This window comes from Pyxicephalus adspersus, chromosome 11, assembly GCF_032062135.1.
Source record: "Pyxicephalus adspersus chromosome 11, UCB_Pads_2.0, whole genome shotgun sequence".
Lineage (NCBI taxonomy): Eukaryota > Metazoa > Chordata > Amphibia > Anura > Pyxicephalidae > Pyxicephalus > Pyxicephalus adspersus.
The window spans coordinates 55347456-55371890 of record NC_092868.1 but is presented as its reverse complement, the minus strand read 5'-3'; the positions used below and the strand labels follow the sequence as shown (position 1 = coordinate 55371890).

At 40.3% G+C, this 24435-nt stretch overlaps 1 protein-coding gene and 1 long non-coding RNA gene across 2 annotated transcripts; both read right to left on the bottom strand.

Annotated features, from left to right (window-relative positions):
* Window positions 1-1244: 1244 nt before the first annotated feature.
* LOC140340988 (uncharacterized) lies at window positions 1245-8682 on the bottom strand. Its single transcript, XR_011922778.1, has 2 exons — window positions 8560-8682; window positions 1245-3454 (listed from the first exon to the last, which is right to left on the bottom strand). It is a non-coding gene; the product is annotated as an uncharacterized lncRNA (long non-coding RNA).
* A 1625-nt stretch (window positions 8683-10307) lies between these two features.
* Window positions 10308-19587, bottom strand: CENPS (centromere protein S). The gene is made up of 5 exons (XM_072426463.1): window positions 19258-19587; window positions 18231-18354; window positions 16628-16661; window positions 11966-12032; window positions 10308-10681 (listed from the first exon to the last, which is right to left on the bottom strand). Exons 1-5 carry the CDS (start codon window positions 19294-19296, stop codon window positions 10523-10525), a joined length of 423 nt encoding a protein of 140 aa, XP_072282564.1. The 5' UTR covers window positions 19297-19587; the 3' UTR covers window positions 10308-10522.
* Between the last annotated feature and the right edge of the window lie 4848 nt (window positions 19588-24435).

The following is a 24435-nucleotide window of genomic DNA, read 5'->3' as shown; positions in this document are numbered from 1 at the left end:
GAAGCCAGCGAAACAGGGAGGAAGAGGATTAACCCCTGCTGCTCATAATTCACCCCCTTTAGTGAAACATAACGTTCCAAACGAACAATTAATCAATGGTACAATGTGAGGAGGGAGTTGGGGCCGCAAATGAATTATGATTGCAAAGTGATTCATATCTGTTAGGATCTGTAGATTACAGTGTAAAAACGTTTAATTAATTCCCAGTTATTGATTGCCCAGGTATAATGCTTTGCTGTTTTAAGTCAGATAATGGCAGATATGAATCTACCTACGTGCCATATGAGCTGACATCTCCAGGAATAACATTTTCATGGCTGCTAAATGAGTCAGGCCCAACATGGGCAGCTATCTAAATCGGCTCACCTATTTCTACTTTGCATGGTATACAGTAAGGGTGCACGGTCCATGCACATGAAACTGGTGTAACACCGAAACAATTCCTGCATTTGGCATGGTGCAAATAGTTCAACCTTGTTGGAGGCTGCAGCAGGTAAATTGCCCGTTTACGAGTCGGTTTTTCTATTCCATTGAGTATCCATTCCACATTTTCATCAAATCGACCATAAATTAAATTTTTTATTTAAACAGCAAAAAGCAATTGATATGTGTTGTACAATAGAAAGAACCTTGACAGATAAGTCTATAAAACACAGTATCTAATGCGTTTTTGAAACCTCTTAGTGAAAGTGTATTTTGGAGCATGTGCACAATGCTTATCGAGTGACAATATAATGATCATTTTTATATATTATACTATAATGATATATTTTGATAATACAAAATTGATACTAAAAAAGAGACGGCTTTCGTGTGTCAACTTTTATATAGAAGTTGGTCGAATTGCAAACCAAACTGAAGCTGATTTGTGTTTGGCTCGCTTTAGCTTGAATTTATCACCCAAATTATTTCACAGTATTTATGTAGCGCCAACATATTATGCAACGCTGTACAAAGTCCATAGTCATGTGACTCCTCAAAGGAGCTAACAATCTAATGTCCCTACCATGGTCAAATGTCATTAATGCAGCATAAGGTCAATTTTGGGGGGGAGCCAATTACCAAACTCCTTTTTGTTGTTCTGGTTTTGGAATAAAATATCTGTGGAAAATCTACGATGATTTATTGCACAATTTAAACTGAAATGAAAATAGCGGATCTTTTTACCAGCTGTTGATACTCCAAATCAGACCCTAAAACTGGAACTCCGATACTCTGCCTATTATACAATCACACCATGGACATTTAGCTCAGACATCTTTTAATTGCAGAACATACCATGATATTTTGGTACAGGTCAAATTCAATAAAGTTGAACAACATTAAAATGAGATGAAATTTAAAGCAATTTAGAACAAAAGGAGAACCTCAGATCAAACATCAAGTAAAATCCTAATTTTTAACTTTCATATGCCACATAACTGTAAACAGACACATCAGTACAAAAATTACAGCCTTTTTTTTTTTTACAACAACAATTTTTTTTTTTTACTCTTACAAGTCCATTAGATGTCCAGAAGTCCATTCACAGACTTCTTCAAGTCTGTGAATGAACAGTGAAGGAGAAGCAAAGGACTGTAGCTTTTTCGGCTGCCCCCCCCCCCCCCCCCTTCCTCCCATTAGCATGTTCCTCTGCAGCACAACTCACTGGCTTTTAATGCTGCTTCTTCCTCTTGTAGTCTGAGCTTCACTGTACAGGGACCGCAAAATGCTGCTACTTCAGGTACTTACACTCTTTGCATTTATTAAAACAAAGAAAAAAATCCAATAATGAACATATAAAGGGTTCCAATAATTTATGTTTTTATACCTGCTTGACATTTAGGTTTATTAATGCATTTTGCACACACTATTACAAAATTAGATGAAGCCTTCTGATCAGACGTTTATGAATGAAACAAGTCAGTTTCTTTTATTCTTTTTTCTAGCCAAGAGTGGTCCCGTCTGGTCTCTTTAGATCAACCTTTCTCAACCCTTTAAACCTTGGACAACCCTTGAAATAACTTTCAGGTCTTCAGGGAACCCCTTCTATATTTACTATATCCACAGATCACAGTATATTAGTGTAGTGGTCATTGAGATGAATTCCTCTTACATTGCTGGCCATTGGGAAGAATGTCACCCTTACAGATAGTCAAAAACATCATTGGTGTCACTTGGAGCACTAGAATTCCAGGTTTACATCTCATTCTTGACTATATCTGTATGGGGTTTGCATAACCCCCCCCCCCCCCACCCATGCCAGTGTTTCTAGTAGGGTAATTAGCTACCCCTATGAGCCAATAATTGAATGTAGATTACCATATATCCTCCTTTTTTTTTAGGAACCACTGTTTTGTTAAAGCACTTCCCTTGATCCAACACATCCAATCCATCCATTATATTATGTACTATTATGTACTATAATATATTATAAAGTTACACTTTATGTACTCTAGACCCCAATTATAATTTACAATCAAATACCTAGATAAGAACTTTTTACTTGATGGTCTACATATATCTGAAAATTATACATGAAGTTTTCCTTGTGTGCTCAGCCTCCTGGGTTGTGATTTGTGATGAGGGAGTCTTAGAGTATCAGCCATTTGGGTTGTTATAAACGACAATGAACTGCTTTTATAGATGACCAATTTTAAGGGAGAAAACCCCCATTTTTGATCACATTTACTATTTTATTTGTCTTATATATGTATGCTTTTTGCCTAATTTATCAGACTATATGTCTCAAGCTCCCCTGAGGAAGCCGGTAAGGAGAAACGCATTGGGTTGTAATAGACTCAAAAAATGTAATAGTAAGGTTTTCACTTGCTAGGCCTCTTGGTTCAGATCCATCTTTTGCTACATTAGAAGTGCTTGTATATTATGAAAAATGAGCCCCCCCCCCCTCCAACCTTGCATGGTTTAAATGCCACTGATCAAACAAATTTTGCAATATTTTGTACTAATTTGCTGCTGTGATTTATTTCAAATATATTTAAACCGAAAAAAAACTCTTTTCTTCTCTTTCTTTATTTAATGTAATTAGCTACCCCTCCAAAGTTGTCCTTAGACTGTGATAGGGATATTAGATTTTGAGGTCCTCAGAGGGCTGCTAATATGTTAGTGCTATATAAAGATTAGATCATTAAAATTTGTGAGGCCTTTGGTGTTTATATGAGTGATACATAAAATGTTCAGATGAGCAGCTGAGGTGCGATACAAGGCCATGTACATTTTACAAATACTGAAAAAGAGAGTAAGGGCCTTAGCAGGCAGAGAAGGTCTTCCAGAAGAAATTTTTGCACATGCCCTTCTCCCGGGCAATGGGTGGGTTGTACATGGACCTTTGAGATCTGTACTGGAACTCCGGATCATCGTTGTTTACGGTGTCGACATCAGACCACGGTGATGCCCAGTCCAGTATGGCCAAAAGAACATTAAGGAGATTGTTTTTCTTGACCTCATCTATTTCCTGCAGCAAACGAAGAAAATAAACATATTGAATGAAAACTAGTAAAAAAACAACTAAAAGCTAGACAATCTAATATCATCCTAACCTGGCTAATGAAGTTGTGGAAGAATCAGGACCTGGAACAAGGACGGGTCAAGATGGAGGTGCCAAAGATCGAGTGAAGCTCAGACTACATATTGGAGAAGGTATAGCTGCCATGATGTGCACATATACTATTCTGTGCTTCATAGAATATGTGTTTAGACGAGGAGATCTGCATATTGGCTTATTATCAACCTACTTACTTTCAGTGACTTCAACAAATCAGGTTATACTAGATACTAGGAACATTTTCAGAAAATCCTGCTGACTGATAATTGCCATTCCTATCCCATTTTTCCATCCCTTGTTTACGATGTTCCCTCATCTTTGTTAAACTCTGGATATTTAAAGTATGCATAACCTAGTTGAGAAAATAAAGAATGTTTAAAAAAAATAAAGATAGGAAGTGCTCTTTTATGAACTGCATGAAAGATATTGTACATCAGAGGTATATTAAAAGGTGGCACCTTGTTCTGTAGGACGAAAGTTCCCTGGTGGGGCACATTCAAGTTTTTGCCTCCTCCTGCAGGTTTACAGTTCTAGAGATGCAAGAATCAGAGGAATATTCAAGCGTTGCCCCAATGTACTCCTAAAACTCCTACTCCCAATACCAGTCTTTCTCAACCTTTAAAATATAGAGGAACCTTTGAAATAATGTTCACTTTAGGGGAACCCCTGCTAAAAACATTTCAATTTACAGTTCATGCTACACTTACTGAACCACAGTGATCAGTAAGAGGCGGCCCCCTTAATGCCTATTACAATGATGGTTGGGGTAGCACCTGTATACATTGGGGGTCAGGGGAAAGAAGACCACCTTACAGACAGCTAACATGATGATCAGCAGCGCAACATCCTCACCACTGGAGGCTCTGGAGAAGACCTGGTCGCCACTTGGACTCTGCGCCTTAGCCCTTCTCAGGGCTCTCACCACTTTTGTGGAAGCCAACTGGTGACAATTGGTATACGTGTGTACCAAACAAAAAAAAATGACAAAACAAATTTAAGCAGTATAGGTGTTGGTATTTGAACATAGAGTAAGAGGTAGTATTTGTTCAAATATCCCGATTGTGAACGCTCTACTTCATCAAAATAGACATAAAGCTCCTAATATAGCTGAAGTACTAGTAATGGAAATCGAGCGAGGTGTATCTGATCCCGACACTTATTGCCTCTTGGGCTTTCTCTGGGGTTTTTCAGAGACCATAAAGGTAATGTTCTAGTAAAAATAGGGCAGGAAATTATGTTTAAGAGAGAAATCCATCCAGATATAGTAAAGCCAAAATATGGTAAATGGTAGGACAGTATCAGTGCTATGCTGTGCCGTGAAAGAGAAACCACAGAGATTTTCCCTTGTGGGGTTAAAGGATAAATATGCTAGAAGAGTTCTTTGGATCACAGCCAGCGCCTCTGCAGCTCCGATTAGAACTGTATGTATATACTAGAACCTGTTCTACTTATGAATATGAATAACTGTACCCTATAATAGAGGGGTCGGCAAACTCTGGATTTTAGGCCAGATACAGCCTAGCCGGTAGTTTGTTCTGGCTTGATGCCCCCTGGCCAATCTGGCCTAATGCCGGTTGCCAACCCACAGCGGAGACAGAACAAACTACCAGAGCCGCATGTGGCTCTTGAGCCTCCCTGTTGTGGCTTCTTCCCTATTTACACTTCCGCCAACGGGGTAAATAGGGAACATTCCGTCTCCTCTGTATGCATTGCGGAGGAGAGGGATTTCCCTTCCTTCAGGGGGCGTTACTGGTAGGGGCGGAGCCATTAGGGCAGGACTCGGGGGAAAGTCCGGCCTAGTGTGCTCCTGCCTACCTCTGAAATGGCCTAGTGGCCAAAAAAGATTGCTGACTGCTATAATGTATGTAACCACATTCTTCCACATAAAGAAATATTATTTTTAGCCAGAAAGAAACCCCCTCTGTCTTTCCTCTCCTTTGAACCTATTTAGTACCTAGGGTGGCCTCTGTTGCTAAGAGTATACTATAATTCACTTCTCATTATCCATATAAATTGGGAGCTTGCTAGATTTCCGGTATTACTTGCAACATATATGAAGATATATAAAACTGGGAAATGTGTGGAGTACAGACATGTTTGAAGTAACCCTTCTAATTGAGAGACATATGGCATTCCTTTTTTTCATGAAACCTATCTATAGCAAATGTGATTGTAGTACCAGTTAAAGTTTTGGACATAGAGACTTTATAACTTTTCAAAACAGTATTGTAATTTTTTTTACATAAAATTAATTTGTATTTTAGATTTACTGGTCCTTTAATCAAATGCAACATGTTTGTTTGTTCTCTATAAATAATTCCTCCTCCCTTTCAGATTAGGCCCAGTCCTTAAAAAACCCTCTAGTTTAAACCAATTCCCAGGTCGTACGGAAAAATAAATGATGACAACTCAATGTTTGATTTAATTTCCCGGCTGCCAGGCAAGTTAATATGTTACATTTGCTACTCGTGCAGCTAAATCTTTGGCAAATGGATCCTTTTTTTCCCCCCCAGACGCGCTCGTTGCCTTGATTTAAGCCCGTGGCATTTGATAACGGTGAAATAAGATAATTTTACTTTTCTCTCTTCCTTTTACACAGATGTTAGTAAAACGGGACAGAGAGAACAAATCAAAGGCTTAATTATTCTATGGCCCCATTATTTTTGCGTGACATCAGTGGTTCTTTAAAGACGGAGGGCCCTAACCTTTTCTACATCACTCTACCGGCAATTCGGAAGAAAATGACAGATTCTGACAGATAATGTACTGCCAAGCTCCGAGGCTGCACTTCTGCGTACGATTTTAATGTAATAACCTGCTTTAATGGTTACATTTATGGACTGTTTCCTGGAACTTTTTCAAAAAAATGGAAAAAAAAAAAAAAGAAGCAAATGAATCTCTGAAATAGGAGCCTGTAAAACAGAGGGGATTTAATTAACTGCTCAGGCCCAGCCTGTGTCCAAATGCACAATTCCATCTTTCTTGCATAACTTTATTTCAGCATTGATTTCCTTTCAATTCACCTTGGTTTTATTTTTGATGCGATCTCCTATTAGGTTAGACATATAAAGGCACTTATCTGAGAACGGCCATGTTCTATGCTGCGCCTGTGCAGGTGGCCATATCTTATATGAGGTTTTTAATCTGGCTTTTTTATGTGGAAAGAGGACCCAAAAGGCTTGTTTAATGAAATAATGCTTCCAGAAATAACATAATGAGGCTGAAGGCTGACCTCTATGAAAATAGCTAAATACACAGTTGAATTCTATATATAGATGCCAAAGTATTTGTATTTCTGTTCATTTGCCTTTGAAGAACAGCCCAGTGGAATGCACTATTTGCAAGTGTCTGACCGATATCTCTATCCCTGTGACTGGCCTGTAAAAGAGCAGCAGCAAACTGATGAGTTATTCCCTCTATTCGCTCCTCTAAACTCCATACTACATATGTTTTCATGCAGCACACCTGGTTCCCAATAATTCTGCTCCCTCTTTCAGTATGATTGATGATGAATAAGGAATGGATACTAAGTCACATTTGGATACTTATACAATAATTACGATGAATTTAAAGCCACAGGGCAAGGCCAGATCTTGGGATCGAGTGGTCACGTGCTGCTCATCTCGGGAGCTGCTCAAACACTTGCACCACAGCACTGGTTCCTAAAGAACCAGCGTTTGCCCCTTTGACAGTGGGCAAAGTGAGCAGTACTAATACCACTCACTGCAGCCACTATTCATTCTCTATGCAGCTGCTTTTGGGAGAAGATACAAGTAACGAGAAGCCATTGGGAGAAGATACATCTAACGAGAAGCCATTGGGAAAAGATACATCTAACGAGAAGCCATTGGGAAAAGATACATGTAACGAGAAGCCATTGGGAAAAGATACATGTAACGAGAAGAAGATACATGTAACGAGAAGCCATTGGGAGAAGATACATGTAACGAGAAGCCATTGGGAGAAGATACATGTAACGAGAAGCAATTGGGAATAGATACATGTAACGAGAAGCCGTTGGGAATAGATACATGGAACGAGAAGCAATTGGGAGAAGATACATGTAACGAGAAGCCATTGGAGAAGATACAAGAAGCAATGGTTCCCTGGCTCAAGGAAGCAGTAAACACACCGCAACCTCACCACCAATGGGAAAAGCTTTATTATTTCACATTTACTTCCACAACTGATGATGGATATATTGCTTGTTTTATCATTTAATTTTGCTGCAGCAGTGAATTGTATCAGCCAAAACATCTGCAATTCAACCTATGCAAATTGTACACCTGCCATGCTTTAGATAGATAGATAGATAGATAGATGTCCCAGACTTATCCCCCTAAATACACCACACTTATGCACCCCTGCGCCCTGTCCCCTGATTTTCCTATACACTTATACCAATGGCTGCAGCATCAACCAGGTCTATGGGTAAAAACACATCTAAGACAAAATAAAACAACAATATTTAATTTGAGTTAGCAGACCAATGAAACCCTCGAGGCTCTTTCAATAAAGCAAATCTGCTGAAGCCTTTACAACCACTCCGAATTCATCTTTCCGTAGTCTGACTGCAATAAAAGCAATATGTCATTTGAACTCAATCAATGAGTAACCCTGTGGGTCTCTCCCTTTGCCGTCAATCACTATATACTTTCCCTTTCTCTTTTGTTTCTTACATCCCCAATTTAACATAAGATTAATCAATGCCTGAATCTAGAACACAAATCGACCGTAATAGGCCAAAGTACAAGAAGGGCGACTACATCTCTAAGCTGCAAGCCCCAGCGTCTCATCTGTACTCGCCTGGATCAATTGAAAGCAGTAAAAGGCAGATGGAAGTAATAATGGGATTAGGGTCACCATTGATTTGTCATTATTGTACATCCTGTTACAGATATGTATACACTCTGGTGACATAAGAATTTTCTGCTTGCACACATCAGTTCCTGAAGCAATGTAGAACATAATATTACTGCACAAAGTAATAATAAAGATGTCCCTCTGATACATACCATGCTGGTGCTAGCTGTGATTTTATCTCGGCGGATAGGTACAGCTGATTGGACAGAGCAGAATGCCAAGAGAATGAGCAAAATCTGAGCGGTGACCATGCTGATAGACATTCGCTGGGTACAATTCTCACGATCGTTTTTTATTCTCACCTAAACGCTCTCTATTTATATGTTTGACTGAGAAGACACCCCAACCATGACGCACAATCCACAGCACTTATCAAATAGGCTTCTCGGAGTCTCTAAACCTGTATTTGGAGAAGGTAATGTGCCGGGAGGGCAAAGAGCTCTTTTTTGTAAAGCGTGAAATGAGCTCCAAAGTTGATAGTTTTAATTGGCAAGTAAATAGGAAATCATTGCAGTCATTCAAGTCTCAAAAAGCTTTAATCTTCTGGCAGATGACGTTTTTATGAAGATTTCTTAAATTTCTTTTTGAAATTTATAAGCCTTGAAGTGCCAATTGAAAATAGGGCTTAAAAAAGGAATGAGGAACAAAAGACAAAAAGAATCATTTGCAAAGAAAAAGTTAGTTTGGGAGGTGATGAAGAAAAAATGTAATTACTGTATGGGGCAGCTGAATGTGAATAATTGATACCAGGAGCACATCAGCAATGAAATAAACCACTACTAAAAAACTATGCCTCCTGATCCCCTTTATTATTAATAAACAAGATATATATAGCTCCAACATATTACACAGCGCTGTACATTAAATCAAAGTTGCAAATGACAGACAGATACATACAGTGACACAGCAGGAGGAGAAGACCCTTTAATCTAGGATTCTAAGCATCTTTCATTTGATCTAATGTGTTTGACTCCCCCCCTAAACTTTTTCATGTATGATCACTGCTGTTTTTGCAGCAGTTCCTATATTTAATGCAAACAATGGCTTCAGGAACAAGCATCTTGTTGCTGCTAGTCATGTGCACAAAGCAGCCTACAACAACATCTGCATGCTGGAAAGACACAGGTTGAGTTTTTATTCCAAGCCCCATCCACCAACATTGCTATATACCAGGGCTGTAAAAAGCCCATACAAAATAATATGAAAGTTTTGGACAACAATACATCAAACTTTATCAATACAATAGCCTGGCACTAAAATAGGGAGTTTTATTTTGAAAGGGAATCAATTCCCTAGGTTTTGTTTTTATTGGCGGCATTTGATTCTTTACCAAAGAATGTTTGGTGTAAATCAGATTCAATGCTTTATAAAAAGACACTAAAGTATTTATAGTGGATAAGAGAAATGAAAGACGTTATAGCAGAGGTCGGTTCCCACGGACCACTAAAATTAGTGGCTCCTGACCACCCATGCGCGGGAAGCCGGGTATCACTCAAGGGGGGAGAATCCTCCCCCAGAGTGACGTCATGATGACATAACCCTGCCCACTCTCCCATCGCAGATCTGAGCCTTTGTGTTCTGGGTTGTGTCCAGAGACACAGCCCACCCCACTTCCCTGAGCCTGGGATTCGTACGGAGGACGTGGTCCGCAACTCTGGCCAATGCACCCCGCCAGTGGGGTCCTTTTCTGCGCACCACCAGTTGGTGACTGCTGGTTTATAGCACTCACCTCCTTGTCCTCAGCAATTGGTTGTAAAACACACCCGTCATATTAGGGGGCTGTCACTGCTATGATGGAATATTTAATTGTTATGCTTACTTATACTTGTTGCATAGTTTAATAGACTTAAATGAATTGAATTGTAAAAATGTACTAATGACATGACAAAATCTACACGTGAATAGTCAAGTAACATTTTTTTTATTATTGAAAATGTGTGCACACTTAATATTCAATGTAATGACAGTATAATAACACACAAATATATATAGCAGTTACCCATTACCATATACTACTTTACCTTAATATTTACATAAAGTACAAAAATTAGGTCAGCTCAGACCTGTTACAGAGGAAAAATTTAGGATTATCTAGGTCTGAATGATGCGACTGCCTTACTCCATGGACTGGTCTTCAGTGTCCGGCACCGCTGAGTCACCATCCGACCGTCTTTTTGCCTTTCCACCACTGACCGATTTCTTCTTCCTCTTCTTCTCTTTCTGCTCCTGGTTGTTGGAAACAATCTCATCACTGAAGGCGGTAATGTGGGAGTGCTAAAATATGGAAGAAGGAGCATTAGTATATGCACAATAGAAGCATCTCATCCATTATAATTGTTACAGAAAACAGGACAAAGAAAAGCAGACCTTTGCAGTTTTTTTTATTTATTAGCAAGAAAAAAAGTATTTGTGCCACATTGCATGCTTCCAATGACCTTATCTAGGTAAGGGCGATATTCTCCTGAGACCCTTATAAAGCAGAGGATTTCTAAATCTTGTGGGAGTACACCAATGCACAGTGCATTCTCCTATAAAAATTAATAAAAATGTGATCCCAAGTTTTTTTTTAAGATCAAGGGGGAAGGCTTTTGAAGAAAGTGTCAATGAACTAAAACAGACAAGGTTTTTAACATGGGGGAACCCTTGAATTAACTTTCAGGTCCTCAAGGAACCTCTGCTAAAATTACTATATCAACAGCTCACAGTAGATTAGTTTAGTGGCCAGTGGGAAAAATGTCCCAACCCTTACAGAGAGACAAAAAGATCAATTAACCTCCTGGCGTTCTAATTATGTCAGTATTAGTGGTACATTGTTTTGTATGGAAATTTATTTTAGATTATAGGCCTGTAATTCTTAGGCATACCTCACTGAAATATGTCAAGTATTTATTAAATGTAATAATAATCTTTAAATAAAAAAAAAAACACAAAAACCTGTTAAAATAACGGTGCATAAAAATAGTGAAACCTGTAATATAACTGTATAGTAGCATATATAATATAAGGATTACTTTGTATTGGATTCAATAGTTATTTTGTATTGAATCAAATACAAAATAATTTGAATTTTCAGCCGCGCTTCCTACGCGCACCGATGCCACTGGGAACTCCTTCACTCACCAGCTAAGGATTGGACGAAGAGGACGTGGCCCGAGGTTGGGATCTGGTGGGCAGGACGCCAGAGAACACCGATAGGACAAGCTAGGTGTTTATTTTTAATGTTTTTAGCTACTCCGTGTATGGCCTGGGGTTACCACTTTCAGCATGTTTCAGAATTCTGTGCCTCTAAGGTCAGTTTAACCCTCCAGGTGGTAATGCCGAGTGTGGCTCAGGGTAAAAAAAACATGCTGAAAGCGGTAACGCCGAGCCACACTCGAAATTATTGCCAGGGGGGTTAAACTGACCTTAGAGACACAGAATTCTCATTGTTGAGGGAACCCTGGTTGAAAAACACTGAACTAGAGTATAAGGTGAGTAAGGATTACCTAATGTTTTTGATTTCAGGGTAACAGGGAGACATTCACCCCTCCATCATATATACCAAATTTATAATATTACCAGAGATCGGCTCCGTCTGCAAAGAAGTTTCACGTCATCCACATTAATTGTAGATCTTTTCCCGTGCCTACACAAAGAAAAAAAAACTTTTGAGATAAATAACAGAAGGGAAAATTGTTACGAACTGCACAAGCAGTACAGCAGGAGATCACTAATAGCAGTAACTGATGCAAGATCACTGATGGATGAAGTCAAAATTATTTTAGGAATAAGAACAAATAATGTGAAAAACACTGTGACAATCCAGAAAATGGCAAACACCACCAAAAACAACTAACTAACAAACTTATAAGAAACAAAGGTCAAGCTCAGGTCATGATCAACAGGTCATAGGACAAGAAACAGGATCAGGGCCGGAGAGCACAGCAGGCCAAATAACACGGAGGATCTGGCAAGGATAAAACCTTAAATAGGGAGCTCCCAACTTTTTGCATAATGAGATCTTCTTGGATGTGGCCATCTGCTGGTGGCCAGTGGAAGTTCATCATACCCAGGTATACAGCGCCTCCAGCAGGAGAGGCTGATAACCATTACATAAATTAGAGTAAGGCGGCACTGACACTTACCCTAAATATAAGCAGCGCCTTAACATAGTTACCTCTGCTTATACCAAAGATATTCCAGGTCTCCAGTGGCTACATTCTGCATATTAATATTAAGAAGGGATTGAAATAAGCATTACAATGCCAGCATAATATTGAAGTATTAGTTGTTGTTGAACAGGTTGATGAGGGACTTTTTAAAAATCAGGGACAAACTTGGAATTGTTTCCCAAAGCTAACAATCGTGTACAATAATGGAGTCCACAAAAGGCCCCAAGTACAACACCATGATATCCATCAAGGCATTCAGTTACTGCTGGTTGCTTCATTGTGGAATCCTTTATTATTCTTGTATGGAAATTAAAAAACCCAGCAAAGCCGAGGAGTAGACAATTGGGAGAGAATGCAAGTGGAGCAAAATTAGTTTGTGATTTTAAGATTTTATATATTGTTCTTTGAAAATAAAACTAGATATCTGATTGGTTCAACTGGTGGTGCAATATATCAAAATGACTATATACATTTATAGCGAAACTAAACTGAAAACAAAAAAAACACTTACCTTTAATTCAGCAGATCCGTTACGTGGTTTCATGGATTGGGTCCTGCTATCCGTCTACAGTCCGGCCCAGAGGAAGCGCCGGGCACCGACATCTTCTTCCGGGTTCTTCTTCCTACGTCACCCGATTTCACACTGCACAGATCAGGTGACGTAGATGGGAAAATAATGATTTAATAGAAGATGCGTAGTGAGATCGTCAATTTTTTTCTTCCATTAAAAAAAGGGCTCCTTCTGCGTTTGCCTTAATGTCAGGCATGCGCAGAAGGAGCAGCTAAAGAGCCTAACAGGATGCATGACGTAGGTATCCAGGGAGGCTCTGCGCACCCATTCTCTGCAGCGATAAAGACAGAAAGGGGAGGTGCACCCAAAAAAATACAACTTTTACTTTAAATAAAAGGGCTGTCTACCCTTTTATGTAAAGTAAACATTTTGAGTTTAGGTCCGTAAGTATTGACACAAGCCAGATATATGACAATGGCCATTGCTGACTTGCTTTAATAAGTGCAGATGCCATGCTTTCCACCTTGCTCCTGGTTTTACTACCCTATTGTTTCAGAACAAGAATGCAGCCAGTGAAAAGGAACCCTGAAGTGAGTTTTAAGTTGATGATGTACAGCTGAACGTCTTGTATCTCCAGGTGCCTTTATGATCATTTAAATTTCCTATTGAACATTGCAATTTGCTCATATTGGGGAAGTACAAGAAGTGGGGACAGGCTGTCAGCCAACAAATGAGCACACAAAAATGCCCCGGGATCTGTGGCCCCGTAGCACTCAACAGAAGAAACAAACTGCCATTTACATATCTGCTATTAAAATAAAACTCAATTCAGGCCTGATTTTTTTTGATAATTCAATCTATGGAAAACTGAAATGTCTTGGTTAAAGGGTAATCATCAGTACAAGGCATGTAAGTTTTATCCACTATTGTACTGCACAAAAAGCATTAAAAAGTTGTAAAAAAAAGCAAAGTCGTAGAAAGCAAACAGATGCAGGGAAGCAGAAAAGATTTGTTACGTGGAAGGTAATTTACAAACACAAAAGCATCCACATTCTATCACAGAAAGCTTTCCTTGTGTGCACAAGTGTGACACCTGCGAGTTCAGAGGACCCTAAAAACGTGTTTATCTGCTTCTAGGAGGAGAGGAATTTAATCTGAACAATTCAGAGAGGTAATTAAAGCAAATCTTGTGCTGACACCTGTTTGTAATTTAACCAAGCACAATTCATACACGGCCCTCGGTAAACAGGGCTTCTATTCAAGCAGGGCAGAGCGGCTTTAAGACCTATGTCAGGTTCCTGTAATCTCTGAATGACTTTACAGCAACACTTTTCTTTTGGAGTCTCTGCAAAGTCCCGCAAATACCTATTTATCCTTACAGAGAAGTTCTCTCAATGTACCTCCCCTTTCATGGTGTGGCAATGATGCTGCACGGCTCCTGAATTCAGATCGGAGTTGTCACTTTCATGTAGGTTGAACCTGCTTGCACTACAGTGAGATTATAAAGTGTTGCAGGGGATGCGGCTATCAGTATTGTTTCCTAGCTGCACCTAATCCTGCCCGCTGTTTTCTTGATGTACAGCACGGCCTTTACTGCTGAAACTCCTCCCTGTAAGCTGCAGTGTCTGGGAGCGGGAGTATGTGAGACACAAATGATGAAAGATTTGGCTCCATCTGGGAAGGTTTTTGTTTATTTCATGAGGCTTGTGCGGACATCGTACCTGGATTTGGCAGCTGTGTATGGTGAAATTGTTCAGTTGTAATAAAAATGGATCAGGGACAGGCTCACTATAAGAGAAATTGAACATTCTGGGAGCTAGAATCCCAACTGTGCATTATTTGAACCTGGCTTTCATGAAAGAACAAGGGAAAGATAGAACGCGAGAGAGAGAGAAAAAGAAGGAACGGGAGGGAGAGGCAAAGAGAAAGCGCGGAGAGAAAGAAGGAACGAGAGGGAGAGAGAGAGCGCGCAAGAGAAAAAAGTAGCGAGGGAGAGAGAGAAATAACCAAGGAACAGGAGGAGGAGAGCGAGAGAGAGAAAGAACGAAGGAGAGGAAGAGAGCGAGAAAGAATGAACAAGAGGAAGAGAGCGAGAGCGAGAGAGAACGAACGAGAGGAAGAGAGCGAGAGAGAACGAATGAACGAGAGGGAGGGAGAGAGAAAGAAAGAACAAACGAGAGGGAGAGAGCAAGAGAGAGAGAAAGAACAAACGAGAGGGAGAGAGAGAGAGAGAGCGAAAGAACAAACGAGAGGGAGAGAACGAGAGAGATAAAGAAAGAAAGAACGAGAGGGAAAGAGCGAGAAAGAACGAACGAACAAGAGGGAGGGAGCGAGAAAGAAAGAACAAACGAGAGGGAGAGAGCGAGAGAGAAAGAAGGAACAAATGAGAGGGAGAGAGCGAGAAAGAACGAACGAATGAGAGGGAGAGAGCGAGAGAGAAAGAACGAACAAACGAGAGGGAGAGAGCGAGAAAGAACGAATGAGAGGGAGAGAGTGAGAGAGAGAGAAAGAAAGAACGAATGAGAGGGACAGAGCGAGAGAGAGAAAAAGAAAGAGCGAGAGGGAGAGAAAGAAAAAACGAACAAGAAGGAGAGAGGGAGAGGCAGAAAGAAAGAACGAGAGGGCGAGAGCGGGAGGGAGAAGGGAAGAGAGACGTGATAAGATAATACAGTTACCTGGATGAAAATAAAGCTCTCATGCTTTCCTAGGAAGAAACAAATTTTGGTCTCGAGCCAATAGATTTTCTTCCTGAACTTCCTGCACCCATCATGGTGACTCAATAATGACGGATCACAACTCCTGATGATATTAAAGCAGGGAGGGTGCACAGATCAAATTATTCTGGGAGTCGGATTTACAGCATGAGCATTAAAAGGGTAATAATTTAAAGATTTAATGCTAAGTCAAATCCAGATAATAATAAAAACATGGATGAATGCTGTATGTATTCATTTAAAAAAAGTACCTAAATTTGACTTGCAATGATCCTCCTACAATCCCTGTATAACCAGACTTTAATTAAAACAAAGTAAAGGTGACACAAAGGGCTTTATTTATAAACAGGAGATTAGTGGTGGAGAATCTTTCAGGTCTATGTGTTGCAATAGCAGTAACTGATTCTCCACCAGGGAATGTCAGATTCTCTTTATAAATAGAATATAAATAGGTGCTACAGTTCAAGAATAATGCTGACAAAAGTGAAGAAAAATAGTGAAGAAAGATAAAAAGGGAGAGGGAGAGAGAAAAAAAAAGAGAGTGAAAGAGAGCGGAAAAGAGTGAAAGAGAGAGAGATTTAGATGTATGTATTTAGAGTTTTGCTTGGAGATTTAAATGGACAGAAAAGGGTTTTAAATGACTAACAGTCTCATTAATGGTTGTCCTGCAAAGTTTACAAAAAAAAGAATAGATAGATATCGGGGGTTAGTATGTGAGAGTATCATTAAAATGCGCGCTGTAGACTCTCATCGTCTTCAGGAATCCGCCACTCTAAGGACAAGTAGGCCGAAAGGAGCAGTAAGAAAAACATAATGAGGGTTATAATCTCCTCCTCACACTTACCGTGCAAACATCTCAAGGTCTTTTGCAAATGTTTCTGTAGAGTGAGAAAAAAATGGAAATGAGATTTCTAATTAGAGAGATGGGGGTAACTCATAATTAAAGATCTTGGAAGGACATCAAGATAAAGCACTTCACGTGAATTGTTCAGAAGCCTAAAAAGGACAATGTGACGTGAAAGTGTGGGGAGATAAAGGAATCTGCCATGTGGCAGAAAATTTAAATAAAGGAGGGCCAAGGAACATAAATGGCAATTTTTTAGAAAACTGGTTTGTGGGAAAATATGAAGAGAAATATGAAGGTTTCTGAAAATTATTGCCATGAAAACATAATAATAATATTAGTAATAATATTAATAATAACAACAAAATATAATAAAGCAGAAAAAGAGGAAATTCAATTTATAAACACAATTGATTTCTTGATTATTAATATAAGAAATTTATTTTAAAAGAAGTTACAAAGTGTCAGATTTTCATATAAAAAAAAAAAAAATCACCTTTACCTGAGAACAGCCCATACCTAATCCATTCACAAACCAAAGCCAGAAAATCCCAGGCTGTCTCGACTTCCCTCTGGGGTTCGTTGTTCTGTCTGCTGCCGCCATCTTTTTTTCTTCCGGGTTTTTCCTTCACCCAATCTCACATTGCGCAGGCGTGAGATCAGGTGATGTGTCTTTCTCCAAATGTATAAAAAAAGTACCAACCTCACTGCGCATGTGTGAGATTAATCAATTTTTGACATTTGAGGAAAGCCTCTTGATGCTTTTCAGTCCCCACCTGGATGTTTTTTAGGCGATTACTGTATAGTTGGGTCACAATACAGGGGCTGCCACCCGCCTACAGCTTCTTACCACCCAGCTTTAAAACACTTCTGGGTTGAATATTGAGGCATACACAGAAGGAGCATGTGTGTGTTGTAAGTATCCCAGGAGGCTGTGGGTTTCTGCTTCAGTCTTTACCGCCAGGGCTGAAGGTGAGACGACCTCCTCAAAATAACACATTTTTCCCATTATATAAAAGAGATTGCAACCCTTTTATATATTATTGAAAATGTGATGATCACCCAGCTTTAAAGAGCAAGTAAACCCAAAACTACCCCAAAATAAATCACACTTACCTTCAATCCTGCAGCGCAGTTGATCCGTCGGGAGGTTTCTTCCATGGGGTCCTGCATCGTCCCGGTATGTGTCTTTGGGCCGGCACAGAGGGAGTGCCAGGCGCTGCCATCTTTTCCTCTCTTCTTCAGGGTTCTCCTCCCAACGTTACCTGACACAGGCACGAGATCGGGTAACGTTGATTGTGGAAAATACTTGCCGATCTCACTGTGCATGCGTGAGATCGCCAATTTTTTCCCTTTTGAAGAGAGAGCAGCCAAGAGCCTCCCGTGATGCGTGATGTAGGTATCCCAGAGACTCTGTGCTCCTATTCATTCTTGATCGCCTAGGCAATCGAGAATTGAGGGGCGGTGTTGCACCCTTTTTATTTTTTAAAAAAAGGGTGTTGAATTAAAAAAAAACAAAAAACGGTTGTCTATCCTTTTATGTAAAATAAAAATTCTGAGTTTAGGTACGCTTTAACTTGCATTGGTATATACCAGCACTTACCACACTGCCGGAAGGTGGTCTCTGAAATGGCGGCTATGGCTTGCTTGCTGAACTGGACTTCCTTATCTTCTGCAATGTCCTGACAGAGACATCCCACCGTGTAGTGAACGGCTGCCTTCAGTCGCTGGTGGAGAGGAGAGAGAAAAACACGACAAACTTATATTCAGCACAGTGAGGTTACATTCACACGCTGGATGAGTGTTAACGATCACAAAAAATTTACATGTGCATAGCAGACCCCATCAATTCAATTTCCAGAAAAAAATTCAACTTTAGGATTATAGAGTGGCCTTAAGACTTTGCCTAGGCTGATGATGTCATCAGTCTGCTGCAGGCTGGAAGAAGCATTTCCTCAGTCTGCTATCCGATGATCAGACTGCAACATTGTAACTATGTAGCAAGTCACATGATAGGGGGATGCAGCAGGGGCTGATTAGTTCACACCGGCCATGAGGTTGTGGTGCATTTACAGCTTCCTCATTCCAACAAACCACTGCCTCCCGGTAACAGCCCCATGAAGAATGAATGGGGGCGGAAGTATTAGTACCGCTCCCTGCTGTAAGAGGCTAAGACCTTATCAGATTTGGGTGCTGCATTTTTTTGTATTTTATATATATATTTTATATATATATTTATTTATTATATAAAACTTAAACATGTATTATTATATACAGAGCTGTAATAATTTATATCTTCTTGAAGATCAGTCTTATTCTTGTTCTATAAGCATAAATTATGGATCACAATAGATTATTACAGCCAGCAGAGGGCGCCACATACAAGCATTAAAAACCAGGCTTGTTGACGCTGTAGATACTATTGAAAGCCACTAGATGACGCCAGGCACACAACACTCACCGACAGGATGCACATGCATCACATCCGCCACAAGGTGGCGCTGTGTGCATACTAATAATCCGAGGCGCCTGATAGGATGTAGGGAGACTTCTACACTGAACCCGGGCACGGTTTACCCTATAAATAAAGTAATTTTAGTGAGCGACTCGCTATCCGGTGTCTTCTATACCTGTATACGTTGAGTTCGCCGTTCCTCATCCTCTGCCATGACAGACAACTCCGCCTTTGGCTGTCAGCTCGGTGAATTTTGCCGCCAAAAAAAGAACTACGGGCAGCGGGGAGGAACAAAAATGGCAGAAAGCGAAGCGGGAAGGTCACGTGGTCACTGGCAATGAGAAAAGTTGCGCAAAATTAGCGCAAAGAAGAAGAAATGAGAATAATAAAGAACTATGGAAGGGAAGGGGACATTAAAACATTGATTTTCTAGAGGAAAAACAATGATACTAGTTCAGCTCTGTAAGCTGAATCCATTCCCATGTGTTGCGGTCTTTACCTTTTGATGAAGAGATTTTTCTGTGAAGAGAAAAGTAACATTTATCTCTGCATTAATTTTTACAGTCTTCAAAACCACAATACAAGCTGTATCCGCCAAAGTTCTGAGTGTGTAAGATTCTTGGTTCCCCCTCTGTAGATTGTGGTTCCTCCCTCCATCCCATACATTACTATTGTGTCCTGTCAGCTTGAGGAAAGAACCATTACATTCAGAGGGGGGACCAGGCATGTGATGCTTCCTGAAGTGTCAGATACCTAAAGATGTTTTTGCCTTGTCCGGTATGAATCGTGTGTAGGGAAAAGATTTTATCTCACAATCTGGACGATTGTTAAGCTGTGTACACATGCCGGATAATTGTAGCTCAAAATGAAAGATGGCCGGCTTCTCGTTCTTTCATCAATTGAAGATTCTTGGTTACAAGGAACGACTGTCCTGTTTGATAATATGTTACTTTACTCATGTCTGAGAACTATTCATTATAGTAACACTCTGACCTCCAATGTGACAACATACCTCCCAATGGGCGGGTCCATGACTGCCTGGGCATAGAGGAAGTCCCTGGCTAGAAGACTGCTGCCATCTACTGGTGGATACAAATAACTACAAGGAACAGTTCCTTTTTCCAGCTAATGCTGCTTTTTATTTATTACATTTTCAATATCCTAATTAATTATTGTAGGTAATGTGCATTAGTGAATGTAGCCCATTGAAATCAATGGCTCAGTGACATGTCTAATGCACTGCAATGCACCACCATGTGCTATTTAACACAGGTTTATTGCCTAAAGCCCCCATACAGATGTCTGATCTCTGACGCTGGAAACAATCTTTTATTTACTTTTATCTTACACTTCTGGTAACATTAGATGCCTGGTCCCCCCTATACATGCCATGGTTTCTTCCTCCAGCTGACAGGATACAATAGTAATCCAGGGGCTTGGTGGGAGGAACCACAGCCTGCGGGGGGGGGGGGGGGGGGGGGGGGGGGGGGGGGGGCAGAAATCTTACACTTTCAGAACTGATGCACCTTCTCGTGTGGCTGACTAAAATAATAATATGGATAAATGTTACCTTTTTTCCAGAAAAGGATCTTTATTAAAAGTACACATAGTACTATTCCTTTCTATGGAGAGGAGAGGAGAGGGAGGAGGAGCAAGCAGTTGTGCTCTCCTCCATATGAAATGACAGCGATCATTCCCGCTTGGTTCATCAATACGCCAGGATGGATTAATAAATAGTGTCCACTGAACACATAGCACTGTTCTGGTTAATGGAGAATGGAGGGGGGCGGTTTAAAGAGCTGCTCCCTGCTGTGATCTCTTCCATGGAAAAGTACAGCGGTCTTTCCTGCTTGGTTGTCCATCATTCTGCCAGGATGGATCAGATTGTTTGCAATTAGGGTGTATATAAAGCTTTAGTGTGCTATTCAAAATGATGACATTGCAACATAGCACTGCATGCCACCAAGCCGCTACATGTGTTATCACGATACAAAAATATATAGAGCAGCAAGGTGGCTCAGTGGTTAGCACTCTGGTCTTTGAAGCGCTGGGTCCCAGGTTGGAATCTCGGCCAGGACTCTATCTGCATGGAGTTTGTAGGTTCTCCTTGTGTTTGTGTCGGTTTCCTCCCACATTCCAAAAACATGCAGTTAGGTTAATTGGCTTAAATGACCTTAGAGTGTATTAATGACATATAACTATGGTAGGGACATTAGATAGTGATCCCCTTTGAGGGGACAGCTAGTGACATGACTTTGGACTTTGTACAGCGCTGTGTAATATGATGGTGCTATATAAATATTGTGTAATAATAATACAAAAATATCAGACTGGTGACATCTTTGTAAGTTCTCTGTCAGAGGAAGCAACCCGTCTACTTTGGAATCATTTGGCTACTTTTCCTAACCAAATGATTATCGGGTAACAAACCATAAACCGCTCGCTGATTGCAGCCTAAATATTTATAGAAGGACACATAGGAGGGAAGATGAAATGTTGACACATTTGTCCGTCAATCCCGGAACACAAAACAGAGACGGATCAACCGTGGGATAAGTAAGTGATCGGTGAGACAGGATGGGACTGATTCTTCTCAGGGTGATTTTGTTATTTGTAAGAGTTCTGATTTCAGGGTATTAAAGTGGACTTGTACTTGTTCTGATTACTTCTCATACACATTCTGATTATATGCAATATTCCAGTAATTGTAAAGGTATTTTTATTTCCCAAAAGTTGTATCATTTGATTTGACCTTTCGTTTTGTCTTTTTAGCACCGGTGCCAGGGATGTTGGAAGAAATCTGGAGCGGTGCCTGCTGGAAGAGGTGGAGCAACCTTTGCGGGTTACCTGTGACTGCGGGATTCCTGTTTTCCCTCCCACCTGCTGCTGCGATTGCTGGTACTGGTAACTATATTTTTATTGCCTGCCCTGCCAAGGCTCCAGTGATGTCACTTCCTCTCTGATTTACCCAATCCCTGATGTCGGCACTGCCACTTTAAGGATTAATTTACTAGACTATAAAGGATAGGGTACTAATTTATTAATACCAAAATAAATTAAGTTAGTTTAGTAAAATGTATGTTAGTAAAAATTAATTTACATTAACCACTTTTGCACTAAATGCAATGTGTACATCAGTTTTTTAAGATAGGGGAACCCTTGAAATAACTTTCAGGGAACCCCTCCTATAATTCCTATATCCACAGCTCAGAGTACATTAGTGTGGTGGTCAGTGGGATGAATTTCCTCATATGTTGCTGACCATTGGGAAGAATGTCACCCTTACAGATAGTCAAAAAGATCATTGGTGTCACTTACACTGACCTGAGACGTACAAACTGCTCATTTGTCAAGGAACCCCCAGCAACCTCTGGAGGACCTTAGGGTTCCATGAAGACCTGGTCTACATAATAATGATAATATTTAATACAATAAAAGCTGTGATGATTTATGGTTCAGAAAAGGAATAAGGAGGTTTAACCATTGTAAGCACCCCAGGCAGCATTGGGATCCTTTCAGAGCCATGGTGCAAAACAGCATGGTTTGCAGCACGCGGTAAAGTGCTGCACTATTAGCGAATTATTGCACATGGCTGCAGTCATATAGCAGAACAATAATTAGCTCAGCTCATTAACACAACTCTGCCACATCTTAGTATTACAGCAATCAAGACAACACCTTTGTTTGTTGTCTTGATCGCAATGCAAAACAAAAACAGCAACCACGTGGCCAAATACAATTTGTCACTTTTATAAACCGCACCATGATTTACCACAGTGACATAATGGTTGGAACCATGGCATGCAGAGGCGGACACAGGTATCAGATGCAATTGGGTTTATGTTGCATGCTGAAGATATTTGAGAGGCCGGAGTTCCTGAAGACAACAAATTCAAATTCTATCGTTTTTTTTCTGATCTGCATTTTTATAATGCCAGATTTAAAACAGCGTGCCATACCCAAACTGCCAATTTGTCCAGAATTAATGATTGGTGACTTCTGACTTCCATTGCAGCTGGTGAAAAGTCACAACTGCTGCAAAGTAGCAATCAGAGCATTTGCAACAAACACCTCTGATCTCCATTGTGGTTTATGGAATTCTCCACTTTCAATATGGCAAACTATCTTCAAGGCACGATCTTCTGAAAGTGGAAATCCTGCTGCAACGTAGCTATGTTTTTAGCCGATTGCCAATTTTGATAATGCAGTGAATAATATTACATTATTTGTGTATAAATAAGACTATTTCTGTTTGCCCCTTTATCAATAGGACCCATTGAGTTGTGTGGATACCCTGCAAATCATACAGTGTATACATTGAGCATTCGTGTAGTTTTCACATCCAGCTGTGATTGTTTCACATTAAATCAGTGTTTAGTAAATGTAATTTGGCTTGCTAGCAATATTTAGTCCCACGTGTTTTACACTGGCATGTACTCCAGCTCATCTCACTATAGCAGGGCAGATCATCACCAGGCATGAAGTGCGTGCTCATTACCAAGCTCACATGGTCGTAGTTTGCGCATTACGCACATGGTTCTGTCCCGGGTAAGGTGTGATGACCCCATAGGGAGGCAATGATGTCATGCAGGTGATGGATTTAGCTGTCTCTGCCTGTTGGCCAGACTTTCTGTCTGCTTTTCTTTATATCTTATAAATGATCACAGTCCCACCAAGATCGTCCTGCGTGTAACATAGAGAGGTCTGGATAAAGTTATTTTTATAGCGTTTATCTTACTTCTTTTTCCTCCCGAATAAAGCTCTCTCTTCGTGTGAACTAACCAAATTTTGGATTATAGAAGAGTTTTGCTTAAAGCAGCGGTCCCCAACCAGTGGACTCTGGCTGATGTGCCCCCAATGGAGCCAGGAGAAGGACCCTCTCTCGTTGCAGGCTCAGACCTCAGAAGTTTGTTCCCCTTTGAGTGACACATGGCTCCCTGCACATGTGTGGCCCAGATTCCGTGCATTTAGTGATCAATAGGTCTGAAAATGTTGGCGACCACTGGCTTAAAGAGACACTGTCATGTTACCTATGTAGGACAAACCTGTGTAAAAGGCCTCCTGATCCAATGATCCTTAGCTTGCTAGTGTATCCCTGCATGAGCACCCTGGCTACACCTATCCTATGAATTACTTATATGGGAAACAAAATATATTTATTTCTGTCTATTTAATCCTGAGATTTATACAATCCTGCCACACTACATTACTACAACTAGACTGGTGACCTGAAGTTGTCTCTATTGCAGCTGAGCAACACAGCTTGGTCACCTCAACACCCCCAGCCTGTGAATATCCTGGTAGTATTCACCTAGCATTTACACCCTGGTGTTGGTGTGTTCACATTGCCAAT